At 38.3% G+C, this 25,931-nt stretch overlaps 1 protein-coding gene across 4 annotated transcripts in view; it reads left to right on the forward strand.

Annotated features, from left to right (window-relative positions):
• The window catches only part of pde5ab (phosphodiesterase 5A, cGMP-specific, b), a 111,482-nt gene that overhangs the window by 31,073 nt on the left and 54,478 nt on the right, over positions 1-25,931 (forward strand). For 2 of the 4 annotated variants that reach the window (XM_084711901.1, XM_084711902.1), the window contains exons 2-7: positions 10,802-11,330; positions 14,576-14,749; positions 21,894-21,983; positions 22,806-22,877; positions 23,215-23,304; positions 24,762-24,899. In XM_084711901.1, coding sequence (XP_084568027.1) covers positions 10,802-11,330; positions 14,576-14,749; positions 21,894-21,983; positions 22,806-22,877; positions 23,215-23,304; positions 24,762-24,899 — 1,093 coding nt within the window. Of the gene's footprint in view, positions 1-1,516; positions 2,256-10,801; positions 11,331-14,575; positions 14,750-21,893; positions 21,984-22,805; positions 22,878-23,214; positions 23,305-24,761; positions 24,900-25,931 lie in introns of those variants that run through there. The other 2 variants (XM_084711900.1, XM_084711899.1) reach the window with 2 other exon arrangements.

Consider the following 25,931-nt stretch of genomic DNA (forward strand, 5'->3'; position numbering starts at 1 on the left):
GGTCTGTGGTCAGATTCATGTCTCAAATTTGAGTTATGTTCAGTTATGTTCAGTGGGGTCAGGTTTTAAAAACCCAGGTATGCACTGGTTGAGGCCTCAGTTTTAGACCAGTAAAAAAAAAACCAAAAAAAAAAAACTTTACCCTAAGCTTCTGATTTGGGACTCAACTTTATTTATAACCTTCAAAGATTGTTCCAGAAATGTTCAACTTTGATACATTAGTCCTTAGAACATTCCCAGAGGGTCTGAACATAACCTTCAGTCATGATTATGTAAACATTGTCAAGGAACTAATATTTTTCTGAAGTGACTCCACAGGAGATCATGTAAGGTTCCTGTAGCGCAATAATCTATTTAAAGAACAGAACTGTTCTAGGAACTACTGTATAGCACAATAAATCTTTCCTTAGGGAATGTGTGGGAATGTTACTTTTTAACCATATGGGAACATCCGTCTAACCTCGCCAGAACATTTCCCCAGAGATTGTTAATGGTTATTTTATGGAGACCTTCTGTAGGCTGCTTTTTGATAAAGGAGGGGGAATATAGAGATAAGACAGATGACACCCTATAAAGCTGCATCCTATTTTCACTAATGTAAAAAATGGATGGAGCCTCTGATGTGAATGTTTTTGTACAATCAGACTGAATATTTGTCTCATAAGATATCTTCTTTAAAGGAGCACTCCACCAATTTTACACATGAAAATTAGCTTACACAAGAGCAGTGCAACTCAGCCTGTTTCCTGTGGCTTGGAGGAGCTTTGCAGGTCTGAGTAAATAACTCCTAATGATCATGGATAGATTATTGATTGGGCACACCAGGTCCCGGACCAGGGGCCCAAGCAGAGAAGCAAAAAGACTACAAAGAGACAATAAAACGACAACAAATAGAAACAAAATGACTACAAAGAAACACAGAATGACAACAAATTTACTACAAAGAAATTCAAAAACAACCACAAAGAGACACAAGCAACTTCAAAGAGACACAAAACTACTACAAAGATACACAAAATGACCACAGAAAGGAGGGCTGGGGAGCCTTTTTGTATCTCTAACAAAGATACATTGTGGAGTTGCATTATGGGAAATGCAGGATCCAGTGTCTTTGGGGCTTGACGCAGACTAAAAATCAGAATATCTTGTCCTCTGTAGTGTCGATTTTAACCATTCTTTTATTATCTGTCTCTCGTCAGTCCACAGTTGTAAACTGTTCACGTAAATAACCGGTTTGTATATTATGACAGGGTACTACGGCCACATAAAGGAAAAAAAAGAGAGGAAGATTTTTTATTTTGCATTTTGAGAATAAAGTCAAAATGTAGAGAATTAGGTCAGATGTTCAGTATTAGTTCCACTTATAATATAAAATAAATAAATCAGAAGAGGGAGACTTTTTTAATTTTGTATTTTGAGACTGAAGTCAAAAATGTTGAGAATAAATACCACACCACTTCAGTTTTATTTCACTTCATTTTCACCATTTTGACTTTATTCACAACATTATGACTTTGTGACATTTTTATTTTATTCTCAAAATGCAAAAATTATGAAAAACCCTTCCTCTTCTGATTTATAATGTCCTCTCATGCCTACTGAATCCCAACTTAATTATTTACTTTAATCATGCAAATGCAAAATTAAATTAAATTATTCGCTTACAGTTACAGACGATTAAATTACATTATCAGCAGGCTATATTCCCATATGGATCGCATCATGCATCTTTCTTTTTCAAGTGTATTATAGTGTCTTGTATTGCGTAATATTTTAATAATATCCCTCGTATATTAGGAACAAATGTATACATATTGTCTCTATGGTTTTTGTTTATTTGCAGCGTCCTTTACCATGAGGCTGAGAGAGAGAGAGGGGGGTAGTCTGCTGCTCTCTCTCTCTCTCTCTCTGCCTCTCTCTCGCTCCAGTCCTCCAACAGTCGCTTCACCAACGAGGAAGCGCGCAGTCACCGCTTCATGATCCGTGCGCACCGACCGCCAGCCCGACCCGCCGGCCCCCCTCCAGAGCAGCTCTCTTGTCCGAGGCGCTCTCTGCCTCTCCGTCCCCGTGCGCATTATTCGGTCCCAGCTCCTCCGTGTATAGATGTAGACGGTAACCGGAGCTCTCACGGTGGGAGACTGTTGTCGCCTTTGCGCCATGGAGGACTGCTGCTCCCCGGAAAGCGAGAGGATGGAAGCGTGGCTGGACGACCACTTGGAGTTCACCCACTCCTACTTTATCAGGAAGGCGTCAAGGTAAAAGAGGGCACCCACTCAGCGTGGACATTAAGCCTGATTTACTTTGTTTAGGTGCAGCCTGGTGAATGAATGTGAGTGTACTTTCCAGATCTCTGCAGATAAACTCAGTCTGCTTTTGTGCGCAGCCTCACAGCCAATCAGGAGCAGCTTAATTTCCCCTGTTAGTTGAGATGATTTTTTATAGGTATCACTTCACAGCACCTCTGTGCACTGATCACATCTAACAGTTCACAGTCCTCTCAAACAGAAGGGATTGTGGGACTTTGAGGTCCATCCTGACCCGGAAACCCCGTGTCCCTGCTCAGGTATCTACCTGCTGCCAGAGCTGCTGTAATGTGGTTGTTCACTGTCTCTCTGTGTCAGCTGTGTGTCAGTTCTTCTCACACAGCTCAGCTCTGTCATTTCACCATCCACTTCACAATCAGTAACAGCTCTGAGACTTGCACAGGGTCCTTTAATCATTAACTTTTACTGCTACCAATGATCCTGTTTAATTCTCAGTCCATACTGTTGAATGAGTCCAGAGTGATAATTATATGAGGCTTCCACATACACTGTAAAAAAAAAAAAAAAGTCATACAAGAATTTCATTTCACTAATCTTTTCTCATGGCTTCACATAAATATACTTGTTTTATTTATTCAAGTTAATTAAACTAAAATTTCATGGTGTTTCACAACACTTGGGAATTGTTAGACGAGTTCTGAATTGATAGTTGAATACAGGACCTAAGCCACGCCCCTTCCTGTGTGCCCCATGGGACACAAATTTTGAAAAAAGTATTAACTGTAATCTATGGTGAGAGACAATTTTTTTTTTTTAACTGTGTGACAGATTACATGTGATGTTTGTCAAGTTAAAATATAATTTTACAAGTCAAGAAAGTCTCAGTTTCTTGTAGTTTATTTTTGTGTAAAACTGCTCAGTGAACTACGTCGCTCGTCTTGTACAATGTACATCAACAACACCGGTCTCACTGTCGCTTGTAACGTTGTCTTACCTGATGTGTTTTATCAAGCTTTTATAAGTCGTGAAGAGAAAAAATGAGTAAGTCCCGCTGTTGTGTGACTGCATCCTCATACAAAAACCAACAGGCACCATAGCTTCAGCGGCTAACGTTAGCTTTCAGAGGGAGAAAATCATGACGTCACTCACGCGACTTCTGGTTGTGTAGTCTTCTTAATCACGTATCTTCACAGTCTGATACTTCAGCAGTTTTGCGGCAAACTGTGACTCTTGATTTGGAAAATTATCTTTCAAACGGACAAACGTATAATTTGTGGCATTATTCAAACAGAATAAAAAACTAATTTGTCTCACCATTGATTGTTCAGATTTTTCCAAAAGTTAGGTCCCATGGTGGTTCTAGAAAAGGGACATGGTTTCTGTGCATTGAAGAAAGTTCAGTCAACTCATTAAATTAGTTTTCTGAAGAAACATGGATAGCATATTAGCAGACGTCCCAGCATGCATTGTGGGAGAGTTAAAACTAGACCCTGATTTTTCATAGTTTGAACAAAATTAAGCCTATATGATGGAAACTTACTGTGTGTCTCTAATACATTTTAAGATAAGATATGGTTGATTGTTTTCACAATAATGAAAACATTTCAAACCGTGATAAAGGTTGGTATTGAATTCAGTCCCTGCCCGGTGGAACTGGAAGCAGTTTCACATAATGTCTTTGTGCCAATACTGGAACAGAGCAACTTTTCAAACTTAGAAAATGTAAAAGGAAATTGGTTCAACTTAATATCTTGAGCTTAATGAACTCAGTTTCTCACAGTTTATTTGACGAGAAAAGTTTGTTTGTTTTGAATCATCACAATTATCAGTTTCAGTTAACTTAAATTTTAAGGCAGCATGGACACTAACTTTTTAAGTTAAAACAAAGTTTATTTTTTACAGTGTATGGGCGTCTGCGCCGTAAATGAAATGACTTTTTTTCTGTTGCAGCCTTCTCGTTTTAGACCTCAGTGAGCGTGGCTAGGGGCAAATTAGCCATTTAATTTCTTAAGCAAACACAGATTCTGGATCAGTCTCAGTCAGAGCAGTGGCAGCTATATATGGCTTTTTTTTTTTTTTGCCGTCATCATCAGCCTGGCACCACTTCATCAGGACACTCCAGGTCTGTGTTTGTTTTAGTGACAAACCCCTTCAGACCCATTTATCCACTTAAACCACCATGGCAACTTCGCTTAGTTTTCTTTTCATCCGGCAACTGCAACACACGCTATCTCAGCCCCCGTCCCCATCTCAAAATATCTTCCATAAAAAGCATTGTCAGAGGACACATTCTTTCCTCTCCTGCTGTTTCTGACCTGCATTACGAAAGCCAAAAAAAAAAGGAAAAAGTTGATTGGCTCGGCGCATGAGGACTGCACACATCAGCCATTCTGCCGTTCTGGTTGAGAGGCATTTCTTAGAGAGGTATTGATTCAGCCACACCTCCACTGGATACATTAGGGTCGGCTCTGTGGGGAGGCAGGCAGCTCAATGGGAGATGGAGTAAGGAGAAGTCAACCTGACTGGCTCTGACACGCTGCAGTCAGATAACAGCCCATTCTCTGTGGCTTGCCAAGTTTTATTTGCTTGGCTCAGAGCCCAAAATACCATGGTTAAGTCCATGTCTTCCCTATGATTTGGCCTTATGCTCAGCAAGGTAGGGTTGTAACCGTGGAAATATTAAAGAGAAGTGGACATGGTGTTGGAGAGGGGCCGTCCTTCGGCTGAGCGACTAAATTCTAGTTTAGCTTGAATGGGAATAAAATGGATTTAATCGTGTGGCTCTTCTTAACTTGACTTTCCAAATGTTACCGGACTGAATGGATGAAATCGAAAACTGAAACGAGTCATGTTATGGGGGTTGTGACACTCAAAAGTATTTATCCCCTGTTTTACAGTCACTTAATTCACAATGTAAGCTTATGGGGAAAAAGTCTTTTTGGGTTGCAGTGCATCACATGATGTTGTTGTTTGGCCGCTGTGTCAAATTGGCTTCGAAGCCTGACTTCTTGTAGTGTTGGTTGCAACAGGGTGAGATTTTTTACAGTGCAAAAACCGACTTGGACAATATCAGTGTTTCACAGTAGTGGTACTGTGAAACACTGATATTGTCCAAGTATACAGCATGAATTAAAACAGAATAGTTTTTATTTTGTTGAACACACACTTTATTATATTTTCATAAAAAATATATCTGCTTGAAGAAATACTTTCTTATAAAATAAAATATCACGCTTTCACAGTTTATTTCACAATTATTATCAGGAAATCAGAAGGGGTTTTTTGGTTGAACAAAAGCTTCATTATTATTTCACAAAACTTATATCCTGACAGACATGAAACCTGATATGAACATGAAATATTTCTTAATAACACTAATACAGTATAATTCAACCCTGTAGACATGCATGTACATGATAACTGTCTCAGAAAATATCACAGTTTCATGGTATGACATCATTATTATTATCAGTTATAATGATCCTTAAAGCAATGAAAACTGAAAGGTGCTTTTGGTTGAATGAATGCTTTATAATATTTCTCACAAAATTCTATTCTGACAGGCATATCATATATATATATATATATATTTAATAAAACATTAACTTGAGAAATAAGAGTGTTTTTAGTTGAGCAAATGGTTTGTTATAATTTTACAAAAATGATATCCTGACAGACATGAAACATGATATACTCTTAAAATATTTTTTTAATGCTAATACAGTAGAATTCAATAATGTAGCTAAGCATGCTTAAGGTATGAAAACCATTTTTGAAAATTTTAGGGTATAGCATCACGCAAATATCTTAGAATGACCCTTTTGTTGAACTCTTATCATAATTTTACATAAATTATATGCTGACAGATATGAAACTTAACATAAATTTGCGGGTTTTTTTTTTTACTGACATTAATATGGTAGATTTCTGTATGGTAAATACACACGCAGAGTATGATAACTCAGAAAATATCACGGTTTTGCGGTATACATTATTCCACTATCATCATCAGTTACAACAACCTTTAAATGCTTTATTATCATGAATGTGGTAGAATTAAATATCATAGATAAAGATACACATGGTATGTCTGTGACTTTTGATGCCACGGTATAAACTGGTGAACACAGACTGACATGAAAACACAATGATTCATGTGACCTTCAGCGTGTTTGGAAAGCAGAGAGGAGCATACTTGAAAGCGTGTGTGTGTGTGTGTGTGTGTGTGTCCGTCCGTGTCGTAGGAGTTGATTAGACAATGTGTTGGCTGATTAGAAAGCCTCTCCCTAATCACATCCAATTTACAGTTCACACGCAAACATACACTCCATCTGTAACTGACACACACGCTCGCATTCGATTTGTTCCAGTAAATATCCACGTTCGACACTTTAAAGGGTTCGGCACACACAGCCTGACCGAAATGAAAACAGTGAATCACATAATAACCACTGTGCCTGCATCCACTTTTATTACTCGTGATCATTCACATTTTATCTGCAGAAGTGATTTTCATTTCTACATTTCATTTTTAACTTTTTCCAGTAATGAAATTGTCAGTGCTCTTATCATCAGTGCCCACATTTTTGCTGTCAAGAGACGTTATTTGCTGTCCAATTTCACAGACGCAAAGTTTCATTTTAGTTCGCAGCAGACTGTACCCTCATAACTTTGTAAAATGTTTTCAGATAGATGTGACGTGTGCAGAAAAAGGGAAGCAAAAGAGAAATCGGCCTTTTCCAAGAGGAAAGGATTAGTTTGAGAGAACATGACTAGCAAGTAGTGGATGGATGAGTGGATATAATTACTTCCATCTCCAGCAACCAGGGCTCATTTTATAATTCATAACGAGCTCTGTCTTGTGAAGTTTTAATTCTCAGAATACATTTTAGTCACATAACCTGTCATTAGAAAGAAGGTCTTCTAACCTCAAGTTACTTGATGTTTTTACAGCTAAACTTAAACTGCATAGTGTAGTAAAGTTGAATGGATTGACACGGTGGTGTTGTGGTCAGAATCTTCAGCTCCTGGTTCAAATCTGATCTTTCTGTGTGCAGTTGGCAGGTGAGTTTCCTGCAGGTGCTCTGGTTTCCCTCCCAGTCAAAAACATGTACCCCCGACACCAGAGATATACTTGCTGTATAACCACGCATTTGCATCCACGTATGCGTAGCATTACTTTTTTTTTTTAAATAACACTATTACAGTATAGTTCAGTGCCATAGATAAGCATATACACAGTATGAAAACTGTGTGTGAGAAAATCTTGCGGTATAATGGCATTACACAGTTATTATTATCAGTTACAATGATCCCTAAAGGTTTTGTTATAATTTCACAAGATATTACGTCATGAAACTATTATGTCAAGACATGAAACTTCATAGATACTTGAATTATATTTTTTAATACTGTATAATTCAGTATCATCAAGTTCAAGTGTCTTTATTGTCCTTATGCTTACACATAACGAAATTTCGTTTGGTAGTTCTCGGCACATAGTTAAGATAAAAAACACACAATACAAGTAATAATAACAATAAATAAAAACATAATAAACATAAATATGTGCAAGAGTCAGCAGCCATATGGGGAACGATGTGTTGAGGTAAAGTGCAAACAGTGCGAGTGGTGGGTCAGTGTATGGCTGCATGAGTCAGGAGGTCTGAGTGTGTCTGAATCTGCGGGGGGGGGGGCTTGTCCGTTTATTTGTATATCTATCATAGATAAATATGTACATGGTAATGGTCTAGCGGTACACAATATTACACAATTGTTACTATCAGTTATAATGACCCTTAAAGGAATGAAAACAGAGGAGTTTTTTGTTGTCGTTGTTGTTGTTGTTGTTGTTTTTGCCTTAGGCTGGAGATATGCTTGCTGTTTAAACACACATTTGATGATGCATATGTGAATTGCGTAATGAAATGCTCGTATATCTCCAGCCTTAGTTGGTCACAGGCACTGTACAGTAGCTGCCCATAACCCATAGTGCTGGGATGAGTTAAATGTAGAGAATGAATGTAACTGTATAATTGTACTATATTGTATGATAAACCCCTCAGTAGTTCTTTTTGCTGCCCCAAAAAAATGTTTTGTGATCCGTTGCACCCGTCCTTCTGCAAGACAGTCTGTCAGATACTTTCATGTTTGTCAGCTCTTCCAAGCACCGAGTGTAAAAAAAAAAAGAGTCATAGCGACCTAACATTAGCTAAAATTAAAATCAGGCTAACAGCAGTGCCAGACTGAATGACTAGCTAACGTTGTCAAGACACTGAGGTGATAATTAAAGTGATCAAAAGCAATAAAAACACACGGTAAACTGTAACATTTTAACAAACTGTAAAAAAATTAATTATGATTAATTATGTCCTTGTTTTCTGGGGACAGCCCCTGTTTTTGGTAGCCTGCACAGGACTGGAGCTGTCCCAAGAAATGTCCCTGTTTTTTTTGTTTTTTTTTTACTGTGCATTATAAAACGGCTGCAAAGTGAAATAATATTTTTCATGGCAAGAAAGACCTACCAGTTGATGTCTAAATCACAGTGTGGTTGTTTTGGCCAACAGAGGGGGCTGCTTGCTATTGCAGCTTCATCACTCTTCTACTGTTATTTGCTACTTTAAGAGAAAACTGTTGTGGAAAATTTGGCTGAAAGCTATTAAGTGTCAAGTGAATGTCAAGTGGAGAGGAAGACAACTGGATAAGAAGAGAGAAGAGGAAGGTAAAAATATGATTACACAGCCAGAAAATGTCTTATTATATTTTTGAGATAAAATACAGGAATGAGGCAAATGGGTGAACCAGATAATTCTATCTAATCATGTACTATTTATTATTGAAGAATAGAGAGGAGGAAGGAGAGAGTAAAGATAAAATGAAGGGAGTAAAGAGTGAAGTGAGGGGATTTTTATGCTCATATTCTCTTCTGCTCTCATTAGACCCAGAATATCACGACCGCTGAATGACTGTTCAGTTTGGACAATTTTGTCTTGTCTGTAGTTTTTGCTGTAATATGGTTGTTTTCTCTGTCACAGCGTGCCTGTTAGAATTGTACTGTCAGTGTGTCTTTTAGTGTGTCCATCTGGTCGTGTTGCTTGTCTGTCCTCTTTGTCTTGTCTTGTAATGAAGTCATTGCAGTTGGTCCATTTTCCTCATTGAGTGTTCTACCTCCATGATGTAGACTGTGACTTTCTGGCAGGGTTTAAAAAAGTTACTGCACAGTTACCATCAATATATTGAAGTTGATTTGTCCCCATTTTTTATTTTGTAGAGAATAACATTGGATATTTTAATGATACACTGACAACCAAACCACCACCAGACCTTTCACATTACACAGTTATTTGATCCGTTGTTAATATTAAAGTATTGATTAGTGTGGTTTTAAAGGAACTTCTTGGGAAACTCAATGTGCCACTATCCTGTAGTGGCTACATAAGTCCACAGTGGCAGCTACTCTACAAAATGACAAAGTCTGACAACAAGGTTCGAGTATGGAAACCATAGACTTACAATAGGATTAGAGTGGACATTTTTCTACCAGCGGTATTGTAGCAAACATTTCCCCAACAGCACAAAAAAAGCCTCTATGTCAAATTTTGGATCCATGGAGGTTTTATATATTTGTCAAACTTGATAAAGGGGGTGGGCGCTACACTTATTTAGTGGTCCGTATAACCAGGAAGTAAACCAGGAAGTTAGAAAACTTTTTCGGCAATTATCATTGGACTGTCTCCAGATATGCAACCTCTGGTTGGTTTTGGTTGGGTACAAACAAGATCTACGCACAGACTGTGTGTCCAGGTAGTGGGACACGATTCCAATACATGACCTTGAGGGCTTTGAGAGTAAAATAGTATTTGAGATGTTCTGATTCCATTTTTTCCCTCCCGATACCCAATTCAGACACCTGAACTTTATGAATCAGCCGATACGGAGTACTGATCTGATACGAGTGTGTTTAAAAAGCAAAAAATATGTATTTGTATAGATTGTGGAACTGTACATCACTAACCCTGTATGGATATGATTGTTCTCATTGTTGTATAGTCTGGTTCAGGTTGAACCCTCTGTAAGACAAGAACAAACACACACACACAGAATGATTTCCATAGAACTTGACTTCCTCTTGTATGGTCTGGCTCAGGTTAAAAAATGTGGCATATGGGAAGCTGCTGAGAGATAACGGTCCTGTTTTAGGGCTAATAAATTCTGTGATATCAGATACATCAGAGGCATTTTGTGTATCGGTACGGGAACTATAGTGTACCTCTCATTCAAACAGTGTATTATATCTTGTGTGTGTTTGCTTATTTGTTCAATATCTGCTCTTATCTAACTGTCAGGAATAAAAGGTTTGATAAAGCATAAATAATCATCATGTAAGGTGTGTCTGCTGTTCAATGATAAGGTCTGTTGGTCATAAACTACATGTAATCTGTGTTTGTATCATTGCTGACACATTAACCTACAGTACAGCTGTACAGATAAAGTATCTTTCAATAAAGACTGATTCAGTTTCTTCTGTATTTCCACAGGGAGATGGTGAATGCCTGGTTCGCTGAGCGCGTCCACTCCATTCAGCCATCTGCCTCCAAAGAAAATCCTCTCCAGCAGCGAGCCCACCAGTCCTCCACAGACCCCACTCCCCCCGTCGCCTCCACCATCCTGCCACCCGCCCTCAGCCTCCTGGACAGCCGCTGCCCATCCCCGGCCACGGTCCCCAGCCCGGCCCCCGGCACCCCGACCCGCAAAATCTCCGCCTCAGAGTTCGACCGCCCGCTCAGACCCATTGTGGTCAAAGACTCTGAGGGCTCTCTGACGTTTCTGAGCGACACCGACCGCGAGACCGTCCCTCTGCGGGGCTCGGTCATGGGTGAGGGTGGTGTCGGCGGGGGAGGCAACGGAGGCGGCGTGGCAGGTAGTGGCAGCGGGGGCGACCGCTGCGCCAGGCTGCTGGAGCTGGTGAAGGACGTGTCGAGTCATCTGGATGTGACAGCACTCTGCCACAAGATCTTCCTCCACATCAACGAGCTGATCGCTGCAGACCGCTACTCGCTGTTCCTGGTAGGGATGGAAGGGGCTGTGGGTCAAACTTCACAATCCTGACTGGTTTCACTGGAGCTTTCTGATCAGCCAGAGCAAGGGAAGGAAGGAGGCAGGACTCTACAGTATATCTTCATGCTGAGCTCCAGTTATTCAGGGTCTATTTAACAGTTGAACAGTTTTTCAGACAACTTGGTTGTAGTTTGTGCCTGACTACTGGTATTAATAATGATATGAATTATTCAAAGACTGGATTTGAGGTGGTTTTGATTTTTATTCTTCAATTATGCTGCACAACTCTAATTTAAAAGATCAAACTCTTGGCTATTAAATGTTGTAACAGGCCAACCATTTTTCATTTCATGGCATAGTCGTAATGAGCAAAGAGTCTCAGAGTTCTCTTAATGCTAATCAAAATACACATTTTCAAACCCTAATTCTTATTTAGCTTTGATTTAGAAGGGCTACAGAGTTGACATGTTATAGTGGAGACGTAGCAATAGCAATATTATTTGTTGAATTTGTCAAAAAAAGAGAAAGTTCACCAGTGATTGAGCAGTACTCCCTCCTTTTTTAAACCAGGAAGTGAGACAAGGAAGCTTAGGGTATAGCTAACCTTTTTTTGTGTCTGATTAAATCACTGTTTTGTTCAAATCTGATGGAGTTGACAGAAACCTGAAAAAGGACAGAAACAGAAACTTTAAAGGACCAATGTTTTCATTAAAAAAAAACTCGAATTAAAATAAAGACGATCATAATACTTTACGGTTATACCTATATTATCAGTAGATATAGTTAGTTTTAGATTTTGAAGGCTTTTAACACATTTTTAAATTGTTTTACAAATTCTTGTCAGGGACGAGGGTGTTTTCTGACACAAGGAAAGTTTTGAAAAAAAAATTAAACATTTAAGAAATTATGTTGCATCCTTAGAAATCCATAAAGAATGATTTTTCACCAAGAGACTGGAATGAGAGTGTTGGTATTAATCAATCAATCAATCAATCAATCAATTAATCAATCAAGGTTTTCTTTTTTCAAGAATTGGTGATAACTATTTATTGAATAACCAACATGGGGGGCAAGTATTTAATTACCTGCTTCCTAGTAAATTATTGAATGAGTGGGTGGGACTTAAGCCTGACTTATTCACTTAACTAAACATTATAGATGAAGAACAACCATGCACTAACAGAATTTTATATATTTTTTTGTCAAAGACATTTTTTTCAGTGTCTTTTTGTACCTGGGTGAGAATAGTAACAAGGCAGCTATTCGGCTATTTACACCTGTTCAGTTCTTTTTTAAATTATTATTTTCTGTTTTCAGTCGCAATTTGGTTGGGTTTAGACAACAAAAGTACTTGGTTAAGTTTAGGAAAAGACCATGGTTTGTCTCTGCCAGCTATTTACACCCCTTGTGCAAATAGCATTGTTGGCTTTTGAACACCAGGCTGCTCGTCTCTGCCAAGTTAGCCTGTATTAGAATAGCTACAGTGGCTATTCCAAACCGGCTACAAATACTACTGCTATTGACTGAAACCTGGGTACTAATAAATCTTCTAGCCTCTGTAAGACAATGAGCTAAAAACACAACCTCATAAACTTGCTAAGGCTAACATGTTAGCAAACAGCTGATATTTACACCTCCAGCAGACACAGAAAAGCATTAGCTGCTGTTTCTGTCCATCTGATGAATGGTCCAATTGACTGTTTTCACAGCAGACAGTTTGACTTATCAGAGCAGGAAAAGCACAGATGTCACTAATAACATTAACGATGGCTCAGTTGTATTCAAGTGTCCCAGTAAACCATGACAGTGTGACAGAGAGCCGGCATGAACGATACCAGCAGCCTGCTGTAGCAGCTGTGTGTAAGTTAAAACTTAGTCTATGAATTCATCTGTCAGCTAAATACCCATAACATGTAAAGATGGTTAACATATCACTCGCAATAATTATTTGGATGGAAGAAGGCAAGTGTTGCACCTGACCCCATCCCCGGGGACAGTTGCAACATGATCAGGGACATGTTAAAATACATGAAATAGACTATCACTATTTAACTCTTTGTCCCACTAAGCTAGAATTCTGAAAATATGTATTATTTTATATTAACATTATTGTATTATTTATTTATCGTATATATTGCACTTTATTATTTATTTACTTAGTAATATGTGTCAAATATAAATATAAATGCATAGAACTTAGGTCTACTTTGAGTCAATTTGCAGATATTACAGATGCTATTCAATCTTTACATTTTAGTGTGAGACCGTAAAAATGGAACAAATGACTTTTCTTTCCGCCCTTTTTTGCTTTGTGGTCCAATAACAGTTGAGCATGTTTGGTACTCAGCAGAGCCTCAGTCAACTTTTTTCTTTCCTGTGTCATGTACTTTGATATAATGTGCTAAACCTGTCTATATTGAAAAGAAAACCATATTTTGAAGATGGTTGAAAGACTTGTAACAGCAACATATTCACATATTAAGTTGGCTAATGTTACAAAAACACTAGCTACCAATTTATGTAGATTAGCTAGCTAGCATTTTGCTAACATTAACTAACATAAAATGTGAATGTGTAATTTTACAATGGTTTCTTACTAGCTAGCCAATGATTTATGTAGATTAGCTAACAAGTTAGCTTGCATTTTGCTAACATGAGCTAACATAAGATGTAACTGAAGTTCCAGCAGGTACTAAGCTTGCTCAACTGGTACTGGAGCACAGAGTGAGAGGAGACTTAGGAAGAGTCAATTTGCAATGCACCAAATTTTCATAAAACGTGTTTATTAAGCATGTATTTATTGACGGTGACACTAGAGCTTTAATCAGACCTGAAAAGCTGAGCCCAACAAGGTCAAAGCTCAACAAAATTTTGTCCAGATCCGATTACAGCCCAACATTTGTCTTAACATGCTCCCCTTTGTGCACCAAACAGTCGGAGTTGGCAGTAACAGGAACAATATGTGGGACAAATAGGAATCAGCAATGACTAAAATGGGAAGGAAAAAATAATTAAATAAATAAATGAATAATAACAATAATAGGAATAAGAATAAGAATTATACACCTGACATAAGCCTTTGAGACATGAAAAATAAGGTCCGACCTGACCCAAACTCATCGGGTCCTTTCTTTGGATTACTTTTACCTTTTTGTCTTTTGCACAAACAAAACCTTGATTTGTTTTGTGAATATGACTTTTCTCAGCCATGAACTTGTTCTCTTACATGTGATGTTTGTCTCGTTTGGTCCCAGGTGGGCGAGGACAGCTCCAACAGAAAGTTCCTGGTCAGCCGCCTGTTCGATGTAGCCGAGGGATCCACGCTGGAGGAGTCCTGCAGTAACTGCATCCGGCTGGAGTGGAACAAGGGCATTGTGGGACATGTAGCCGCCACGGGACAGCCGCTCAATATCAAGAATGCTTACGAGGTGAGGGTTTCACATGGATTCTTTTCCTCCTTTTTTCTTACATTTCAGGGGTCAGTGTGGATGCTGCTGAGGCCTGTAATGAGGCGGTTTGCTGTCTGTGCATTTGTGTGTGTGTGTGTGTGTGTGTGTTTGCTTTACATTTGATGGTTCTTGCTGACAGAGCGCAGACTTGAGGGAGGAGGGGGGACATCAAGAAGGGCAAGTAGGTCAAAGTGCTCTTCTGAAGGGTTCTTTCTCCTCTCAGTCTCTGAGGAGCTGCAGAGTGTCTGGTGACATTTTGACCCCTGACAGTTTCAGTGGTCTGACCTTCTGAGTGATCAGGTTTCAACACACTGTCACTCTCCTGCTTCGATCAATGATCAAACCTACAGGCAAATCTGTCACCAATAATATCATCTATACTCCCCTTTAACAGGGAGTTAGGTGCTGTTACATACAAGAAATTTTCCTCGTTGTTTTGGTGCATAACAGTAAATGAAAGATCTGTGCAGTTGTGTGCAATAATGTGCAAAGTATTCACCACGGAATGTGCAAAAGTCCACATTATGTAATAGAAGAAAAAAATGTTGTTCGTCAAGGAATAATTCCCATAAAAGTCTTTTTTCCAACTGCAGTTGTGTATCACTCGTTCTCGAAAATTGGGTCAAAACTCTTTTTGGCTTGGTTTTGGCTTTTACCTTTCACTTTATGCTGGAAAATATATTTTATAAGATTGAACTCTTTCAATTAATTTTTTTATTATTATATAAAGCCACTGAAATCTTAGCTTGAAATAATAAAAATGCATCTTGACTGTTTTGGTTTTTTGCACTGGAGTGTTGTGGCTGTGAAGAGAGTACAGACTGATAAATAGCACTACAGACCTGGGGGAAAAAATATGTACTTCTGATTTTGGGGTGAACTGTCCCTTTAACAGACAGACATGAGATTGATCTCATTCTCAGAAAGAAAGTAAAAAAAATGCATTTCCCAGATGGTTGATTTATTCCTTTAAATAATGAAATTTTAACTAAACCATAGTGGAAACTGAATGGGAAAAGATTCATTCTGCAAACATCAGGTTTTGTACAAAATACAATTAGTACTAACATAGATTTTTATTTTCAAAATATGCATTGATGATTAATAATAATTAATTCAGAAACAATATTTGGTGTACCAGGGTAAATAAGAGTTTGTAAAGAACGTTTGATAAAAGCAGCATACAGTATAAAAAAGTGAGTTGACCCTCGACCTTTTTTCCCTCTAATTTGTAGCAGCAGGTTGGATTTCATGAGTTTGACTCCTGCAGATTGAGAGACTGACCTTTGACCCTTTCAGCTCCTCCCAACTTTATTTGTATAAATCTTCATCTTGGTTTTCTTTCTGATGCAGATCTGGTTCTCTGATAGTGAAACGTGTTTGTCAGGATGGGCTGGAAGGGACAGGAATCCAGCAATATCAATATTAAGTTTTTATGTGTGTGTGTGTGTGTGTGTGTGTGTGTGTGTGTGTGTGTGTGTGTGTGTTTGGCTGCACACCGAGTGCTTCCTGTGGAAGAGTTATGAGTGTCTTCAAGAAGAAGCAGATGTGCAAGTAATGTTTGTGTGTGTGTGTGTGTGTGTGTGTGTGTGTGTGTGTGTGTGTGTGTGTGGGTTGGTGGAAGAGAGAGAGGGAGACAGATGATGGTCAAGTGGAAGCAAAAAATATATAGAGAGAGCAAGTATGTGGCTGTAATTAAATACATGTGTGCTCTGTGTGGTCATATCTTTCTTACTTAAGTATGTGTGTGTGTCCGTGTGTGTGCTTGCATGTGTAATATTTCTCTACAGTGAATTTTAATGTGAATGTTATATATTTGATCAGAGAACACTGCCAAAAATATACACTTATAGAGGTTATAGAGTTACAGGGTTATGATTGTAATGTCTATAATATTTCAAAGTAAAAGCCCACACTCTGGTCAGTGGAAGTTTATAGTTCTGCTTTCTAATGTAAATCTGTGTGATTAAAAAAAAAGAGAGATCATAATGAGAAACTTTCTGAAAATAATGACTTACTTATCTCAAAATAATGAGAAACATTAATGTTAACATACGAAACTTTTCTCTGTCACATTTTCATGCATATATTAATGTTAAAACAAGACATTTTTTGTGTCGCAACAACATTCAATTTCTTAGCTTTATTTAATCTCCATGACACAACAACAAGTGCATGTTGCAAGGACATCCTGCCCCCCTTAGCTATTTAAACAGTGCACGATTCAGAAACTGCAATTAACCTGCAGGTCAGGTCATAAAAACTGTCCTAACTGTGTGTGTGTGAACACTTTTATGCACAATTCGAGGCACAGACGGATGACCACTCTGACATTACAGCACACATGGAAACATCACTACGGTAGGTTAATTACTGAAAGCAGCCTCTCTGATCATTAAAGTACATTTTTAAAGACAGTACGATACACAATGCAGATATCAGATCAAAAGCTGGTGCTGCCCGACATCATTTAAACAACAGTTTCATGATCAGAGAGGCTGGCTTCAGTCTCATTTCCATGTGCATAGTAATGTCACAGCAGCAAATAAACAGCAAAACTAGAGTTATAAACTTTATAGAACAGAGGAAACTTTCCAGAGAAGTTAGGATTTATACTTTACTGCTTTGCTCAACAAATAATTTAATTGTATGACTTGAATGTGTGAGTGTGAAACCTTTTGGATGTGCAGAGGAATTCACTACATTAAGTCACAGATCTGACTGATCCTGTTGGATTTTAACAATCGATGAAGTTGCTGCTGTGCAGAAATGGGCACAGTGTCTCTTACAGCTTCATCCTATTTCATCCACCTGCAATCATATGTTATTAATAGTTAATGTGTTAAGAATGTTATTTTTTATGACCCATGGATTATCAGCAGTGCCCTAGAAACACAGTGTGTGCATGTTGTGAACCTGCCTATAGGCATATTATGGCTAAATTCCACCAGGCGCAGCTTCATCGCGTCAGCAGGAGCTGATCGCAGCAATTCTACACAATGTCAAGTCTATTTTTGACGGATGCTGCATCAATTAGCACAGAGCAGATCGAACAAGTTGGTGAATTTTCAAAATAAAAGACCCTGTGCAGATTCAGGATCATGAAGACAGACAGAAAATAAAGTGTTTAACCACTTAGGCTGCTTATCCATGGTAGAAGTACAAAGAGCAAGGACAGAGGACCTAATCAACAAATTCTGAGCAAGTAAACATAATCAGGCGAGCAAAACGCTCCGCTGCTGAAACGCTGCTGGTGGGGATTGCATCCGTACGGATGACGGATCAGAATCGTGGCGCAGACGTGCCGTGCTTCGTGGAATTAACCGGTCACATCCTTGAAATTGCAGGAAAATACTGCGCTGTTGACTTAAGACCAGATTTTTGTTGGTCAATGATGCAATCGCATTCTGCTGCTTCAAGACAGAAATGTGTCAACAACGAGCCCGACCACACCTCATATTAAGACCAACACACCCTTGGACGCACAGATGGGTGCAACTACATTTGTCAACTACCCAGCGTCTCTTGGGCGAGAAAATGCCAGTCGGTCACACAGTGCTGTGCGCTGCTTAGAGGAAGAAACTTTTCTATGTAACTTTCTCATACGAATATTAGCATTAAGAAATAAACTTTCCTTGTCTTGTTTATATAACTTTCTCATATGGGTATTAATGTTAAAACATGAACTTAACATTTTTATTGTAATAGAACAAGAAAAACTGGCCTTACCAGACAGATAAAAACCAGCATCATAAATTAAGGAGTGATTTTAGATTGATTTAAATTTTAATTCTCATTTTAACGGCATTATTGGAACTTCCTTTTTTAATTTTAGAAATATAATTGAAGTCCAACCCTTTTTAATTCAGAAGGATGTAGAAATACTCATTCAAGCTTTTACATCTAGCCATTTAGACTAATGCAATTTGCTTTTTGCTGGCCTACCCAAAAAAGTCGATAAAGAAAATGCAGCTAGTGCACAATGCTGCAGTCGGTTTGTTACTCTGCTTCTTAAAACACTTCACTGGCTACCCGTCTCTTTTACAGTTGATTCTAAAGTTCTTTTACTGGTTTATAAAGCTTTGAATGACCTCGCTCCTCCATACATCAGAGATCTTCTTTCATTTTATGTTCCAGCCGGATCACTGAGGTTCTCCACTGCTTTTCTTTTACATGTTCCTTATGTGCCCCACAGACACACTGGGGAGAGTTCCTTCTGTTTTTATGCCCCTAAACTGTGGAACTCTTTGCCTTTGGACATTAGAAGTTCTGTTTTAAGAGGAAAGTATAGACCTATCTTTTTAGTCCGGCTTTTAATTTGGGAGTAATTTTATAACCTTTGTTTATAACCTCTTTTAAGCTTCAATCATTGTTTTTTTTTATATACATTATTCTATTTTTCTGTGTTCCTTTTACTTAATTCTAGTAACTTTCATTTTATTGTTGTATTGTTGTAATTTTATTCCTGCATTTCTATTTGATTGTATTTATTCATATTTTTATCATTCTTTGCTTGTTTTTATTTAATTCCTTGCTTAATTGCTATGTGAAACACTTTGGGATGCATGTGTGTATGAAAGGTGCTATGTAAATAAAGCTGAGTTTCTCCTATGCATATAAAAAAAACAATACAAGAAAAGAAACCTTTGTATTAATAATATTCACTTCATAAAGAGAGGATATTTTAATCTGTGTTTATATTGGAAATAAAAAATGACAAAGACTGGTTGGAAATTTTGTTATGAAATAAGGTTTTTATGTTATAATGACATATTTCAAATATATCAGATGATTCTGTTATGATGAACATCTTCCTTATTATATTATTGAGAGTTGTGGTGTCACTGCTGTGAGACAATATTGAAGACTGATTATGAAACTTCAATGTCTGAATACTTCAGGGACCACAAACTAGCATGATCAGCGTCTGACATCATTTGTTTTGTTTGTGTGTGTGTGTGTGTGTGTGTGTGTGTGTGTGTGTGTGTGTGTGTGTGTGTGTGTGTGTGTGTGTGTGAGGGAGACAGAGAGAGATTTCCTGCTGTGCACCTCCCTCTGGTTGCCTGCCAACCACGAGATGATGATGATGATGATGATGATGATGTGAGGGACAGATTGATGCATTAGAGGAGATCAGGAGAGAAAACGACAAATAAAGAAGAATAGTGGCTGATGGGAGTGTCCACCTGTGTCCAATGAGCTTGTTGCATGTGGGTGTGTGTGTGTGTGCACCTTCTCAGTGAGAGCCCTTGAGGGTTCGAGAGCCCTTGAGGGTTCGAGTGTGATTATGAGTGTGTGTGTCTTTGTGCACGAACATGTGTAATTAATGTATATAAAACATAAAGTGTGTGTCTGCATGGTCACCCTGTTTGTGTGTCATTGTGCGAACACATAAAATTGTGCATGTAAATCAATATTAGCCTGTGCGTGTGTGTGTTTCATGCTGTGCAGTTACTGACTCAGTTAATGTGCAGTGATACCCGAGATAATCTGAGTGTATATGCAGCGCAAGATTGTGTGTTTGTGTGTGTGCTACTGCAGAACATGATACTGCTTCCAGGAAGTCCATCTGCGTCATCTGAGGGACTCCCCAGCCCTCTGATTGGATCTTTACCTCCTACATTGATTTGAGAATCAACCCTCCCCACCATACATGTTTACATTAGTTCAGCCCTCAGTGGGCTGCACTAACTAAGTGTCTGGCAACAGCCTGGATCAAACCAATATACAGAGAGGCAGGGGGGTGATGTCCTTATCAATGGCTGCACTATGTTGCATCCAAGATGCAAAAACCTGCAGGAGTTTATCTATTATTTACTGCGTTTTGTTTTAATTTCAGTTGATACTTCCACATATTTCCTGGATTTTGGAATATAATCGTGTGTGTAAACTTTGTGGGCAGATGGTTTTCTTGCTCTGGAGTGAATTTCTTTGTGGTGAAAGCCTGTTGTGGTTTGTGTCAGAGTGAGTCATACTGAAATAGGAAATGATTTGAATTGGAGTTTTGATAGAGCATCTTAACTAACAACTATAGAGGGAGAATTACAATTTAAAGTTACTCTGTATGCTGTCAACTCGCCAATAAAAGATGAGTTTCAAATAATGGCCAACTTTCAAACAGAAATAATGTATTTTTTAAAAAATCTTTTTGAGGTCCCGATGACCTTTACCTTCAAAATCACTTCATCCTTGAGTCCAACTGATCATTTTTGCCACATTTGCTGAAATTCCCTCAAGGTGTTCTTGAGGTATTGTGTTCAGAAGAATGGGATGACTTGAAGACATAATGCCTCTGGAGAGGGCTGCTGCCAAAAAGTTTTTTAAGACTTGTGACTCACAGAGGTCCTTCATCATACGGCCATGAAGTTAAACTGAAGAAATCAGGTGGATTGCTCCAGTAGTATTTGAGATTAGCTGTGGACAAGGTTCAAGTTTGTTGGTCATGCTAATGCCAGGCAGAGATGATTAGAAATAGAGGCCTGTCTCTAATATAAGCCTCTACTTCTGCAGGTAAATAATGGCCACTTCAGTTGTGATCTCCTGAGAATATGCAAAAAAATCCATCTGTAATACAAACATAAAGATCCATTTTATCACATCAAACCTGTTGTTCTGTGAAATTGCTTCTCCTCTAGTCATGGTTTTATACACATACATAGTCCCATTGAGTTTAGAGGATTTTGGTCAGTGAGATTCTGAGTGTTTAAAGGTCAGCCTGTCCAACAAGAGAAAAGTCCTCCAAACAAAACATCTGTCCACCCACTGGTCCTTCACATGCCTCCAGAGGCTACTTCTCTCACTCTGCCTCCTTGTGAGTGATACCAGGCACTAACAAAACTGTGTATGTGAGGCTTTTTTTTTGGAGAAGACTGGAATTTGCATTGCATAATGCCGACAGCTGCACGCATGCAGCTAATACAGGATATCAGTTTCTTTGTGCAAATTGTTCCTGCATTCCTGTGACAGACAGTCAACAGTCAAACAGAATAATTTAGTGTTTCGGGCAGCAACTTGGTGAAAGGAATTTATCAGAGCAGATATGATTACAGAAAGCCAGTATCATCACAAATAGGTTTTATTGCTTCAAAGGTTGGATTGATTTGTGTATATTTTGTCTCCTCAGGACCCCAGGTTCAATGCTGAGGTGGACCTGATCACAGGTTACAAAACCCAGAGTATCCTCTGCCTCCCCATCAAGAACCACAGAGAGGAGGTAAGAGTGTAAGACTGGAGCGATAAACTCTCTACAGTACTGCATGAGTTTAGCTTTTCATGTTTCATTTCTCTTATTTTAAAGGCCCTTCAAGTGACGGGTGTAAGAAATTAGCAGTTGCTATAAATGCTGTGATACATCGGCTTGGATTATTGCAATTTTGTTCCAATCAACAATTCTGTATCAGCAGTCTCATGCATCATCATTCTTTCAAAGTAAAAGTGTTATTTTTATGTTTTCATTCACATTGTGTAAATAATTATCCTGACACTAAAATGTGAATTAGTCTGGTACCTCTCAGTTCATTTTCAACGTACACAGACCAAAATGCCTCTGGACGCAATTTGGACAGATCTACGACCAATAAGACCAACAAAATGTGTTACAACAAATCAAAGCATCAAAAAGTGACCAACAACTAATCAGTGCAACAAAACGTGATTAACAACCAATCAGAGCAACGAAACAGTTACCGAAACCCATTCAGAGCATCAAAATGTGACCTAGAACCATTAAGAGTAACAAAACATGACCTACAACCAAACAGCGCATTGAAACATGACATTCAACTAATCAAAGCAATAAAACGTGACCTGCAACCAGTCAGAGCATCGAAATTTGACCTGCAACCAGATGGACCAATAAAATGTGACCAACAAACAATCAGAGCAATTAAACATAACCTACAGCCAGTTAGAGCATTGAATAAATGTATTTTCTGCAACACAAGTCATACTCTAAGTTCTCTTCCTTTACTTACTTAAAGTAACTTTTAACATATTCTCCTTTTGATCATTTTTTTCTGCTTTTCTTCTACCACAGGTTGTTGGAGTGGCTCAGGCTATCAATAAAAAATGTGGCGAGGACGGTGCCTTCACTGACCAGGATGAAAAGGTTGGTGAAGTTCACAGCTTCACATACAAAGAACAAGAGAACATTTTGAAGCATGTGTCTAAATTCAGAAACTTAAAAAAAATGTTTTTGGCGAGATCCGTTGCTCTTGACTGAGGTGTTGACAGATTGCTTTACATCTGTTAGGAACAGGAACATAACCTGAACTGCACCGACCCAAGTCAAACCAGAAGTCCGTCCTCATATCATCTGTCATCTCCCTTTCTCCTTCCGCTTCTTCTTCATTGATTTATCATTTTTCCATGCAACAGTCCGGTCTTGTTTCCTGTAATTCCTTCCTTACCATTCTTTGTACGTTGGGTCTTTTCTTTTTCAACAGGACTTCTCAGCCTATTTGGCCTTTTCAGGCATCGTCCTGCACAACGCTCAGCTCTACGAGACATCGCAGCTGGAAAACAGACGCAATCAGGTGAGATGAGATAAGATAATCCTTTATTTGTCCAACAATGGGGAAATTTGTAGTGTTACAGCGGGGAAAGAGAGAGAAGCATCAATAAAACGCAATTGGTGGGTGCAGATACATGTTTCTGAAGTGGGCCTGGATGATACAGCTAAAGAACTTTTTTCATCAGTAATATGGATATGATGACTAAGTGGATACAGGTAAATAATAGAACAGCTAGAACATCGTGGCAAGTTCAGAAAATTACATCAACATCATCAAATTACACACAACTACTTTGGTAATTGACTAATCCGTTTGAGTCATTTTTTATTTTCAGCAGATTTCAGCCTCTTAAATCTAAATATTCTCTGGTTTCTTTACTCCTGTCTGACAGTAAACTGAATATCTTTGGGTTGTGGACAAAACAAGACATTTGAGGACATGATCTTGGACTGATCAACATTTTTCACCATATTATAGATCAAACAACTAATTGACCAATCGAGAAAATAGACAGATTAATTGACAGTGTAAAATAATCGTTAGTTGCAGCCTGACTGTAATGTAGATTTTAAAGCCTTGAAAAGACAAAACCCACCCAGTAAAATTTGGTTGAAAAGAAGATAAAAAACTTTGCTTTGCCAGTTATCTAAGAAACGTTCGATTTTGGTTATAATTGAAAAGACGAAAAGACGTCTTTTACATTTCGCTGAAAAGAAAACTATTCAAGGACGTCCCACCTACGTCCAGTTTTGATTGAAAGTAAAAGGTGAAAAGACGCCTTTTACAAGCTGAAAAGACAACTATTTAAGGTCGCCCATCTACATCTGGTTAGAGTTAAAAGTGAAAGGTGAAAAGTAGTTGTTGAAAGGACTAACCACAGCCCAAATTTCAACGTCTATTTTTAGGCTGTTTGAACCAAGTCAGACAGACTGAACACGGACCAAATTTCACTGTCATTTTCAACATCTTTTTCTGGGGTAGATTTGACCCAATTCAGATGGAATAAACATTTGTTTTTGGGCTACATTTTGGACCAAATCGAATGAACTAAACATGGCTCAAATTTCAATGTCTATTTCAACAACTTTTTTTGGGGCTACATTTGGACCCAAATCGAATAGACTAATCATGGTCCAAATTTTATTGTCTACTTAAACATCTATTTTTGGGGTAAATTTGAACCAAATCAGATAGACTAAACACGGCCCAGATTTCAACGTCTATTTTTGGGCTACATTTTGACAAAATTGGATGAGTTTAACACGGCTAAATTTCTGTTTTGGGGGTAAATAAAGGCCAAGATGGACTGACCAGATTTAGCCCAAAAGACAACGTTGAAATAACACTGGGTGCTCCCAAACGATTAATCGAGAATGCATGTGCATTCATAGACACAGCTCTGAACGACATGTATTCTCCCATGTGTGTGTGTGTGTGTGTGTGTGTGTGTGTGTGTGTGTGTGTGTGTGTGTGTGCAGGTGCTGTTGGACCTGGCTAGTCTCATCTTTGAGGAGCAGCAGTGTCTTGAAGTTTTACTGAGGAAGATTGCAGGAACTATCCTGTCCTTCATGCAGGCCCAGGCTTGTACTGTCTTCATCGCTGACGAAGACTCCATGGTCAGCAAACAAACACACACACACACAAGAACACACACACACACGCTCAAATGCTCACAACATGTTCATACTTGTCTGTCTAGTGCACCAAATGCATCTTCACACCATAAAACGCTTTTATGATGATGATGTTTTTCTGATGGGGTGTTTGAATGCAGTAAAACAGCAGGACAGGACTGGATTCTTTTCATCTAAATTAGTCGAGCAGAGTTCATTTCAGTACAAGCAGCATGTTGCATTCAGGTGGCTCACGTTAACTTCAGCAATTCCAAGTCTCCAAGTTAAGCACCAGAAAAAAAAAGAGCTAGCGCAAAATTCAGTTAACAGAGAGATTAAAAAGAACTAGCGCTCGTTCATTTCTTCTGTTCCTTTTTTCTATTTCAAAATTTCCTTTGAAATAGAACTTCCTCCTACCACAGACACTGGAGTCTACATAATGACGTTACACCAAATTCTGCGCAGTATTCATGTTTTTATATTTATTTTATTTGTCAATGTAACATTACTTTAAATCTATTTTTAGACTAAGTTGTTATTATATTTTGCACAAGGTTTGCAATTCAAATATTTAAAATCTAGGAACAGAAGTCTAGTCTGCAAAAATAGAGGTTGGCTTTGAATGCAGACGATGCCTGACATCTAAAAGAATTCAAACCACATGCAAAGAAAATAACCCTCAGTTAACATTAATAGATACTGCAGCAGTAATGTGATTACTTTGAGGTGTGCTTTTATTTGACATACAGTGGGTTAATATGACTTATTTTTTCAGTGTTTCAACTGCCCCCAGACACTGTAACAGCTGGCCAACCAAGAGACCGATGGTAACACTCAGACTTTTTGCATGAAAGTTCACATACCAATTCTATTATTAAATAATGCACATATACATGTTTCTTTTATCAAAAGGTTGATCAGTATATTTCAAATAATCTGAGTTAGGAAAGAAAATTTTTAAAAAGTTACAGTTGTCATCAGTCTCACTTATGTCAAAATATTGAGTTATTACCTTAAAAATAATTAGAAACTTTA

The sequence above is a fragment of the Lutjanus erythropterus genome, chromosome 23, assembly GCF_056507025.1.
Source record: "Lutjanus erythropterus isolate fLutEry1 chromosome 23, fLutEry1.hap2, whole genome shotgun sequence".
Taxonomy (NCBI): Eukaryota; Metazoa; Chordata; class Actinopteri; order Lutjaniformes; family Lutjanidae; genus Lutjanus; species Lutjanus erythropterus.